At 35.9% G+C, this 12,018-nt stretch overlaps 1 protein-coding gene across 1 annotated transcript; it reads left to right on the top strand.

The window, feature by feature from the left end:
* Window positions 1-394: 394 nt before the first annotated feature.
* Window positions 395-10,464, top strand: LOC104077709 (non-specific lipid-transfer protein; the record flags this gene model as incomplete). The annotated part of the gene is made up of 10 exons (XM_009579029.1): window positions 395-449; window positions 1,022-1,093; window positions 2,958-3,089; window positions 4,074-4,138; window positions 5,186-5,312; window positions 6,177-6,240; window positions 6,484-6,570; window positions 7,157-7,307; window positions 8,215-8,362; window positions 10,357-10,464. Coding segments are annotated over 10 exons (1,009 nt in total), but the record flags the coding sequence as incomplete, so codon positions are not given.
* Window positions 10,465-12,018: the final 1,554 nt, after the last annotated feature.

Below are 12,018 nucleotides of genomic sequence, written 5' to 3'. Positions count from 1 at the left end.
GTGAAGATTATGTCATGTATTATAATAAATCAGTGAAGATGACAGTTATTCTCTGTCCCATCCACAGGCTTTGGACAGGGTTATTGTCCATCTCCATACAAGTCATGGATCTTCTTTAAGACTAAGCAAAAATGGTTCTCAGCTTCTGTAAAATTGCACTATTTTTAGCCATCACAGGGTCTGGCGGTAGCATTTGGGAATTGTGCAGGTTTTGTGCATGCACTGTTGGGTCAATTAAATTAAATTGTTTGCATTATTTAAAACTGATAGTTCACAAACCTGTTTCTAAGTTAAATATAAAACTTTTAAATATGCCAACTTGAGCAAAAGATATATTAAATCTCACTGTGATTTGTTCCTGGTTTTCTTTTTCCTTTTCTTTTTTTCTTGCCAGTTCGCAAAGCCTAATGAGAAGAGCATTGATTATCCTGACATGGCTAAGGAGGCAGGTAATTTAATGATAAAGAAAGCATTTAGTTTGATTGCTAACACTTTTTTAAGTCTTACAGTTAATCTTTTTATTATGCATACGAAGGAACGGCTACTGTTTGGTAAATAGGTACATACAGAAAGCAAATCTAAAACTGATAAAAAAAGAACACTTTAACAAAATCCATAACTGACCTGTTCAACTCACTGCCTTCCAGTGCTGAAGTCAAAAGGATAGGTTAAAACTGAATTGGACACTTAAATAGTTTCATACTTACGTATATTATTCAAACATACTTTCATTGGAACAAACAACCTTTGTGCATGAACACAGAATTGATTGCATGAGATTTTCTAATAAAAGAGCTTGTTCAGAACTCAAAATACTGCAAAATTGTCCTAATGAGAATTAAGATGCAGGACTATATTAACCATTCGCATCATATAATAAGGAATTTTTACGGCTCTTTCTTCTTGTTTGTGAATGGATGAATCATACATACTACTCTAGGTTTGCTTATTATGCTTGTTAGAGCTGCTTTTTTTTTTCCTTCAACTTATAAACTTTTTTCAACTTTTAAACTTTTTTTAGGCCAGGCGGCTTTAGCTGATGCTGGGATTCCTTATTCAGCAGTGAAGCAGGCATGTGTGGGTTATGTTTACGGTAAGTAATGTCATTTGATTGGGATGTGACATCCGTGACATTTCCAGACATCTGTATGGATAAAGTAGGGGGGATCCCATCGATTTCAGGTTATAATATTAATCGTGTCAGTTTGTAGAACTCTCTCAAACTTTTTAAAAATTATTATTTTTAGTGATCACAGATCTATGTCTGTTTATTTGTGGAGTTTACAGTTCTAGTCACGGGTATGGAAGGACTTCCCTGAAATTGTGTCTTGCAAATGTGTTTTATACAAGTAGCTCTTTCAGCAAGATCAGGTGGTATGTTTATTCAAGTGGTGCAAAACTTATGTATTATAATGTTTATGGCAATAGACTTGAAAATCCTTTTATTTTTTGTGTGATGCTGTGTGTACACTAGAATGGATGTGCTTTTTTATCCATTGCTCTTGACTCGAAGACACTTGCTAGGGCTATTTTGGGGATCAAACACGTACTGTGTCCTTGCACTTTCAGCCCAAGAGCACGTAAGAGATATCTGCTTGGACTCAACTCCAAGTGATAGATGAGATCTACTCTGTGAGAGCTTCATAACTATTTTAATCCTACAGACATATAACCATGGTTTAATGTACTGTGTAAGATTATTGAGAGTACGTGCATTAGTATGGCTCCAGAATAATGCTTCACAGCTGATGTAGGCAAAACTGAGTTGTTCACATACCAACACAGTGCTGCCCTGCCTTCATTGCCAGCAGGACCCTTGTAGTTTAACCCCAGCCAGCAATGAAGCACCACTCAGCTGCTCACTCACTCCCCCCCGGTGGGATGGGGGAGAGAATTGGAAGGGTAAAAGTGAGAAAACTCATGGGTTGAGATAAAGGCAGTTTAAAAAGTAAAGCAAAAGCCATGCATGCAAGCAAAGCAAAACAAGGAATTCATTCACTACTTCCCATCGGTAGGCAGGTGTCCAGCCATCTCCAGGAAAGCAGGGCTCCATCACGCATAACTATTGGGAAGACAAACGCCGTAACTCTGAACGTCCCCCCTTCCTTCCTTCTTCCCCCAGCTTTATATGCTGAGCATGACGTCATATGGTGTGACCCTTTGGTCAGTTGGGGTCAGCTGTCCCGGCTGTGTCCTCTCCGAGCTTCCTGTGCCCCCCAGCCCACTCGCTGGTGGGGTGGTGTGAGAAGCAGAAAAGGCCTTGACTCTGTGTAAGCACTGCTCAGCAGTAACGAAAACATCCCTGTATTATCAACACTGTTTTCAGCACAAATCCAAACCATAGCCCCATACTAGCTACTATGAAGAAAATTAACTCTATCCCAGCCAAAACCAGCACAACCTTCAAACAGATTTCTAGTAGACACCCTCAGCAGAAGCTTTTAACTTGCAGTCACTGCTTATTGTACTGAGAGGAGATGGTGTTAAATGACTAGTTTGAACCTTTTCCTGTCGCTCCAATTCACAGATGCCTGATGTATTTCTCAAAGCAGTCAAAATCAGATTTCTATTACGGGGAAATCTGTTTCCATTCCAGAGAGAGTTCTCCATTTACTTTCTTCCTGTTTCTCTATTAATGACTGTATTATGGCAACTGAAGTAGGGTCAGTCAGCTGTGATACCTGTAGCCACACCTCTAAGATGTTGCTTCCAGTCCAGTTACCTTCATGGCCTGTTACCACAGAAGCAGGACAAACTTCTGTTTTTAAAATCTGATGATTTTCATCTTGTTTCTAAGGTTCTTGTACTGTGGATACTTGAAAGACATACTCAAGATGACAGTTCAGAAGTTCAAGTTTACAGTTTAAGTGGTAGCATTGCACATACATGGTGGGATTTCTTTTTGCTAGTGAAGTTTGAGTATGTACCTTATTTTAATGTTGTGTCTCTGTATAAAGGTGACTCAACCTGTGGACAACGAGCTATCTATCATGGTTTGGGCTTAACTGGCATTCCTATCATTAATGTTAACAACAACTGTGCTACTGGATCAACTGCTTTGTTCATGGCCAGACAACTAGTAGAAGGAGGTGAGTTGTTTTGCTCTGGGGCTGGGTAATACATATTCGCTATTTCTATAAATACAACTTGAATGAAGAACAGAACTAGTGAATGTGTGAGTACTCTGAGTTGTAAATGTCCTATCCTTATAGGCAAAATTGTGTTTTCTGCCTCACTCAGCTGAAAAGATTGGTCAGTTGTATATACAAATATAAGACCAAGCACTTAAAAGAGAAAGACTATCGCTATGAACTAGAGCATTACGTGTGCACCTAAGAGACTATGTCTGTGATGCAGTAAGATAGCGTATATGGATATAAATGTCCTTTCCTGTGTCATAAGCTGTATGAACTTGGTTAGTAGTAAGGCAGTTAAGTTTTTTCTGGAAGAATTGTTTGGAGTAGTGTAGAACAAGTTGCATTATAGTACTGCAAGACACTAGACTCTGCAGGATGAAAAGGAGAGAAGAATCTGCTAAAAAGCTTAGCTTTTTTTTTGCCCCCCCCCTTTTTTTTTTTTTAAACTTGAAGTTAACACAAGTGTTTGATTAACGCATTTTTGGAAGAGAGGGGAAGAGAGCAATGCCTTGTTACATACTATGCTTTGAACTGATAGATGAGTGTTTCCTTTTGCTTCTGCAGTTCCTTTGTGGACTTTGATACTTTACTGCACTTAAATGATGCACATTACTACTGTAATGAAAACTATAGTAACATTCTGTATGATTAGTCTAGTGTTTGTAGCAGAGACATAAGTGCTTGGTCATCTAAGATAATTGCTGTCAAACAGTTTAAAAATAAACCCAAACCCTGTAGTGATCTCTCATTCTTCAGTATCAATATGTTTGCATCAATACCATTCCCACCCCAATTTGACTCTCTCTCAAAAATGAAGAAAAGAGGAAGAGCAGCTGGTAGGTGTTTATGTATATTTCTTGTAATTGAATAGTTGTTAGTACATAATGTCATTTATAATTACATAGTGTTTTAAATAGTCACAAATTTTATTTTAAGGTTTGGCAGATTGTGTTCTGGCACTTGGCTTTGAGAGGATGGCAAAAGGATCCCTTGCTTCAGGTGTAAGTGTCTGAAACATTTTATATGTTTCATGTGTTCGTAGATGAAATATACCTCCTCATTCTCTGAGACATATTCTCATAAATACCAGTTGCTTTAAGATGTTGCTGTAGGTGATTACAAAATAAACCATTATTTTGATCAACGGAAACTTTTAATGAGTTTTATGATTCTGATTGCAGTTATGATGTATAAATTTCACATGGGATGTTTTAGAATTAATTTTATGTAGTATGTCATGCTTTTAGTATTTTGCCAAGAATAAGTTAAAGGCAGGGTTAATAGGGAATAATGAAAATACCAGATAGAATACTGAAGCATTGAGCAATTGAAGTGTCTTTCTCAAAATGACAGCAAATCAAAGAAAGAATCTGGGTCTTCTGGCTTTTGGCTTGATGCTTACTTAGTTGACCAGTTAACGCACTTTCCCAAAAACTAAGGGCTTCTGTAAACCTTTCTTTCTTGTCTCTTTGTTTTTACTGGAGAAGTGTGGGGGTTTTGTTTGTATTTTGCCTTATGGCAAGCAATATTAGAGCCCATATGTCGTTTAACTACAGAACTGCCAAATTTGATAACATATGCAGAAGTTTGGGTGAGAAATGTTAAATTTAACAACTGATTGAAATGAGTAAGAGTTATCTTTAACATGCTTTACGATATTTCATCTAAGCTTCACTGAAAATACTAATACAGTATTAATTTTATAACTTGGAACTATATTAACTATAGGATTTTAAGTTGAGGTGGAAAATACCTGAAGTCCTCTCCTGAAAATAGTGCCTGTGATAGAGATTGCATAGGGGTGGTCTTTGCCATGAATCAGTGCAGTGATTATAATGTTAAGCATTTTCTGTTTATTTACTCTTTGTTATAGTTGGGAAATTATGAATCCTTCAAAACATGTCACTGAAGTGCAATATACTGTCGAGTGTAATTGTTAAAATATCAGAAAAACCTCTATTTTACTTGAAATCCGTGGCACTTCCGTGGCGATGTTGTAAAGAAAAGTAAATGATGACTTGCTTTATAACTCTTTCTCTTCTTTTTAGTTTTCAGACAGAACTAATCCAATGGACAAACATTTGGAAATTATGATAAATAAATATGGCTTAGCAAGTGCTCCAGTAGCACCTCAGATGTTTGCAAATGCTGGCAAAGAACATATGGAGAAATATGGTATGTTAAAATACATTTTTTCATTGTCCTCTTTTAATGAAGTGATTTTAAAAAATATGTATTAGGATTTCATTTTTTAAAAATGTTAGCATTCAGTGTCCTTTCTTTTACGTAAGTAGTACAACTGCAACATCTATAGCTAACACATACGGGAATACATTTGGATAAAGAGTTATCTACAGAAAAGTTGGTGATGTGTAGGCAAACAAAACCATCAGGAGACAAAATTAAGGCTGTAATACAGAGTGTCTGGTAATCATGCTAATGGTATGGTTTGTGCTTCTGTAAGGTCTGGGCGATAAGGTTGTGTAATTTCCTGCGTTTATTCCTTGTGTCTTAGGATGGGTTGATAGACTTGGGACTGAATTGTTTGACAAAAGCTTTCAGGTATTTGATTCAATATATAGTACTAGGCTGCTGCCACTGCTGTTTCTTACCCCCTCACCAGACAAGGGAATTGCCTCCAAGACAGCACGCTGGCCTGTTGAGCATCTTTTATTTGCACTTGGTTCTAGACTAGCCTATAGAAAAATTTTAGACTCCAGTATTTCACTGCAACTGTTTTGTTACTGATACGAAAATGAGTGTTCAAGTTTCAGCAATTTAGTAATTGCTCAAATAAAATGCACTTACTGTCTTTATTTTTATGTTAGTGTTAAATATGCAAATAGGATGTCCTGTTAGCAAAAACTCAACCAGTTTTAGTAGTCTTTATCTAATTTTTAGACCTAAGTTGTGTTCTAAAGAAAGTTTTGGTAACAATGAGTCTCTTGGTCAAATTCTTATGACACAATATTTAAAATACTATGTTAGCACTATTTGGGTAAACAAAGTATTTCAACACAGCTTGCTTTCCCCTTCCAGGGACAAATCCAGAATACTTTGCAAAAATTGCGTGGAAGAATCATAGCCATTCAACTAACAACCCGTGAGTAATGTACTCTACCTCTATATTGAACATATGCTGCTGTTAAAAAATTCATGCAAAACTGAGTATTATTTTTAGAAATACTTCGGAGAGTATATTCTTTATTATGGAATGAGAATTATACCCAGCATAAATTCTATATCCAGTGCTTTATACTTTGTAAAACCGCCTTCCTAATAATGGGATATGTCTACTGCTAAGGACTGTGCTAAAACTAAGATGGCATCTGTATGTTTTTCTTAGGTATTCCCAGTTCCAACAGGAGTACACTTTAGATGAAGTTCTGCATTCTCGCAAAATTTTTGATTTCTTGACTGTCTTACAATGTTGGTAAGGAGAGGACTTCGCATTGTGAAATAGGACACCAATTTAAATAAAAGTCTGTTTGCATGTAAATTAAAATTTACAGATTATTTTAAGTAAAACTTCTTATAAATAAAACAAACGTAGAATCTCTGTCTTGACCAAACACTATCTAGATACTTATTCACAGTATAATACAGTAAGCTGAAACACATTTTGTACTTCGGGGCTCTTGCGTCATTCTGTATCTTTTGCCAATGTGCATCTGTTGCTATTAAGTGTTAATTCTTCTCTTCAGCCTTTCCTATACAGTCCTGAAAGGCTTGTTTTTAACAATGTTTATAGCCAAGTAGAAGCTTTGATTTTTTCCTAAATTGAAAAACCTTAATGATAGGTTTCTATTTTGATGTCATGCTTTTCAAAGGTCTGTTCTAAATATTACTGAAAGTGTCCAGCAAACACTGGCATTTATAGGTTCAGTGGCGTCAGCCAAAGAAAATGGTTTTTCATTTGTTGTTTTTGGAGGTTTTTTTGTTTATATTAAAAGATAATTCTATGAAAGATTGAAATTACTAATTTAGAATGATGACATCATTATTTTTCTTTCAATCAGTCCAACATCAAATGGTGCTGCAGCTGCAATTTTGGCTAGTGAGGAGTTTGTGAAAAGGCATAAGTTGCAGCTAAAAGCTGTGGAAATTCTAGCCCAGGTGATGGCTACTGATTATCCAAGCACATTTGAAGAAAACAGTTGTATGAAGATGGTAGGTTTACAATTCTGTATTCCCTGATACTCCTCAGGGTTGTTTTGGTTTTTTTTTAATACCTGCAAGTCCTAATGATACTGTAGACATTTCCATGTCAGTAAGTAAACAAATTATACTTTGTGGTGAATGTAAAAGTAATTTCATTTGGGCAGGTGGAGTAAGCAAGGAGTATGGTTGTGGAATAACAGTAAGAAATTTATAAACAGGCTATCAAAACCCCAGTTTTTAACAAATTATTTAAAGGCTACTTTTTAAACAATTTGAACAGCAAGAAACACATTTCTTTAGTTTTTCTGTTTATAAGAGTAATGAAACTTAAAACAATTTTACTTATGTCTGTGTAACACTGAAGCTGAAATAACCTGTTGGGTATAGTCATGATTACTTGCTTAAGTAGAATGAAGGGAAAGACCTGAACTGCAAAATGTGGATCCTAATGCAAATTGACTAAAATAATTGGATGTACGTCAAACCATTAGAATACCCGATAGTTTCTACCCTAGTCATGTTCTGTTTGGGTTTCAAATACAGTTCTAGTCAGATGGCTGACAGAAAAAGGTAGCAAGACAATTTGAGGATTTGTTTCAAGGCTGTTGATCTGAGTCATGCAAAGGAGCAATTTGGCTTGTCAGCAAGGTTGAGAAAATAGAGGATATTCCCCAGAAAAGTTTCCACATGCCAACAGTGAGACTTAGAATGTATTATTTCTTTCTATACAATTCATACTGTATGAATATTAAATGCTGTGATATGTAATTCATTAAAATAAATTAGAATGCCACCTCTTACAGGTTACTTTCACTCACAGGATATATAGAAGCACGTTTAAAATTAAGGGTAGAAATGAAATTGCTAGCTATGTTTCTTTAATGATATTTTAACATACAATTTCTTCTTGTTGCAGGTTGGCTATGATATGACTAAAAAAGCTGCAGAAAAATGTTTTGAAAAAGCAGGTCTAAAACCTACAGATGTTGATGTGATTGAACTTCATGACTGTTTCTCAGTTAATGAGTTCATTACCTATGAAGCTCTGGGACTCTGTCCAGAAGGTAATAGTGTCAGTGGAGATCATTGTTTTATTAAAATGCAAAGCATTAAAAATGTCTTCTTATCTGTTCATTTAATTAGAACTTTGAGTTGTCTACTGGACAGATCTTCTATATTTGAAGGTCTTATTAGCTAACCTCATAAGAGGGAAAAGCGAGTTACCACTGTAGTAACATAAGGAAGACCTGAAAACTCTAGAATTAGTTTAACAAATGAGCATGTTACTGTGATTTCTGAAGAAATATACAAGGCAAATTAAAGTCTTTGGACAACTACGAGAAATCATACAGCTAGCTTGTGCAGGGATGGCTAGCTGTATGCAGAGCAAGGAAATTAAGAACTCTTGTGATCTTTCTCAGTATTATGCCCCTTTTTCAGGGCTATATACTTACCTACCCCAAGATTTCCCTCCATCTTTGTATTTCCTTTTAAGAAGATAAAAATTGGACAAGAATTACCTATAGAGGGCCTTACCAAGTTACTTATTTTTGATAGGACTTTTTTTAAAATCTTGAAACATCTTTGCCTTTGAAAATACAGAGTTGTTGGCAAGTTGTGAACATGCCTCTAAAGTCAACTGTACGACAATGCACAATCTGTCCAGATTAGTTTAATTTCATTGAAGTGAGTGGATTTACAACAGGTTAAATGGCAGTGGAGTTTAGTTCTATGTATGTAAGTCAAACCATTAAAATTTTCTACTGAAGAGGTTTTTGTTTTATTTCAAATAAATAATGTATTGAACTGCTACTTCAGTATTTGATATATTTAAACTCTAAATGTATTCTTGCTTTGCATAAGTAATCATCTGATGTAATCTTTCTCTAATTTGTTTTTAACTAATTTTGAGAAAATATCATACTCTATCACTAGATGGTGTATTGTATTAAGTCTAAGCTTTCTCACTGAAACAGAGTTGTTCATAGATCTTCAGGAAGACTTTTTATGTGTTTGTAGGTCTTCAAATATTTGCCTTTGAATGCTTGCTTTTTACTCTCTTCTTTGCTGTGTTTTTATGGTATCTGCAGTAAAAATGGTAAATGTTTGACATTATTTAAATAGGTACATTAAGCTTTTTAGGTTCATTCCTTTAATCAAAGATACAGAAGAATCCTGATAGTACTTGTCTATTTGACCAATAAGTCCTGTGTATGGTAATTTAATAGTGCAATTCTCACCACCTTTCAGTCAGTCTCACCTTAATAGTATGTGAAACTTATCTTGGAACGGTAGACTAATTAGACATAGAGATTAGTGAAATGGCATAAACCACATTGTGGATTTAGATGTGCAAGACTAACCTGCTATTCTCATTTAATTGCAGAAGTAAGTTATAAATGCAGGAAATGTGGCAGATCTTTTTTAAACTTCGACGTTAGTAACGTAGGCTGAAGAATCTGGTACAGGAATAAAGGAGTAAGGGACTGGTTAAAGGGGAGAACTGTATGCTGAAGGCATGGGAACTAATAGTCTAGAGAGCTAAGCAATTCTAAGCATTAGTCTTACGAGTGGTTTTATTTACTATCTTAATGTCTTAATGCAGCCCAGGGTACCGTTAGCCTTCTTTGTGGCAAGGGTTCATGTTCAACTTGGTGTTCACCAGGACCTCCATGTCCTGGGGGTCACAAATTACGACTAACCCCTCTTCTACAAAAAACATAATTATCACTGCGGTTTCATTAATAAAATAATGAACAGCTTCATTATATCAGTTATATCATAATGCTGTATATCAACAAAACAGCAAATTTTAAAAAAGCTTTTGTATCAAACACTAGCCCTTTTACTTCTTTTCCATGTTATGCTTTCTCCAGTAGTATAAGCAAGTCTCACGAATGTAGTTTGGCTAATTTCTATCTGCTCTTTGTAAAATCTGTGGTGTAGTATTTCCTAGGTTTTGACTGATATGCAGCATCTTTGGTAAGTGACAGTAGAATCGAAAAATCATTTAAAACCAAAAAAGGAACATTTTTCTTTTATAAATACTGTTTTATAGGAAGAGCATGTGACCTGATTGACAGAGGAGACAACACTTACGGAGGAAAATGGGTTATTAATCCTAGCGGTGGCTTGATTTCAAAGGGACATCCACTTGGTGCTACAGGTATGCAAAAAACCATTTCATTTAGTCATGGCAGTTACATACGAGATACAGCTCTTGAGCAGGCAGGTGCTTCCCACTTTTATTTGTCTGTATGAAGCACAAGGGCTTTCTAAGACTAGAAGGAAGCTCTGGAGTTGATTCTCATTTCCAGCTAATGCAAGCATTAGGGCAGGTTGACCGTGGAGGATTGCTCAAACCAAAAGAGTTGGAGTGTGAATTTGATCATTAGCACTTACTTAATTTTATTAAATTTCTGTTGTTAAAGCAACCTGCGAGACAGCTTAACTTTTTTTTCTAAATAATTGCTTAGTAGTACAACTTCTGATGAATGTAGTTTGAATAACCGTTTTCATATGTTGTCATCCTTTAGAATTCAGATTTTGGAGATTTTTACTGCATCTGAATAGCCTGTACCCTTGTTAGCTGTAATAAAAGCTATTTCTGTTAAGCCTTGGATGTCAAAATATTTATCTAATGTTTACAACAGGAGCTCAGTTAGTCACTGTTTCCCAGCAACATAGGTTTTCCTCTTTTTTGTTTTGTTTTTTTTTGTTTTCTTTAAACTGGTGCACTTGCTTCCAAATGAGATGGCTCTTGGATAAAATGTGTTCGGATTTGTGAAGATAATTCACCTTCCTTATTTGGAAATGAGAAGTTGTCAGAAAACTGGAGAGTAGGAAACCTTGTAAAACAACAAACCTTAATCTAAACAGCTGTAACAGCTAGATAATCTGCAGTTAGTGTAGGGGGGAAGTATTAGGAAACTTTGGAAGAAAAACATTCCGGGTAAATGAGACTGTGGTATCTGTAAGAGGATGAGAGTATTACATTTCTAGGTATGTGTTAAATTTTTGTCAGTTACACAGTGATACATGTAGAGGCAATTACTGGTATTCATGCCTCTCTATTGCCAAGGGATGCAGGAAATGACATGTCTACAGACTGTCAGCTTAATTTCACTATAAAACAGTCTTGAGGCTACTTGTATGCTAATCAGAGGTCATATCAGTCGTCTTAAGTTTCCAAACCATTCCAGGGCAGAATGCACCACGGCACACATTCTCTCCTTGAAGCTGAGTGTGTAAATGAAATCTGTTAATTCTCATCTATGTCTGGAATTAGAAAACTTCTTACTCATTGTCTTCGTAATGTTTCACTTGGCAATGCGTAAAATTTGGTGCATAAAATGCAGATTCCTCCTCTGCCTTGCCCAAAGGCCTACACAGTTGTCTAGGGGAAGGGAGAGGAAGGGATGGAGGTCTGTGGATGGTGGAGGGAAGAAGAAATGTGCATGCGGTGGAACTGGATCATAATTGCAGAAATAGCTGATAGAATATTAGGGGGAGACGGAGGGTAAATGTAGTTTGAAAATCAGGCCTATAATGAAAAGGGGTTCACCTTCATTTTGGGCCTCCCAAGAAAATATATTTCTAGGTATCTGAGCTGTCAAGAACTAACTTTCTCAAATCCTATTGCATGTATTCACTTAAGATCTTATTAGGGAAGGAAGTTATGGAATATGCCTGTAGTATATTCCTTATTTCATTTAAATTA

This window comes from Fulmarus glacialis, unplaced genomic scaffold (assembly GCF_000690835.1).
Source record: "Fulmarus glacialis isolate BGI_N327 unplaced genomic scaffold, ASM69083v1 scaffold42005, whole genome shotgun sequence".
Lineage (NCBI taxonomy): Eukaryota > Metazoa > Chordata > Aves > Procellariiformes > Procellariidae > Fulmarus > Fulmarus glacialis.
This window is presented reverse-complemented; position numbering and strand designations above follow the sequence as displayed.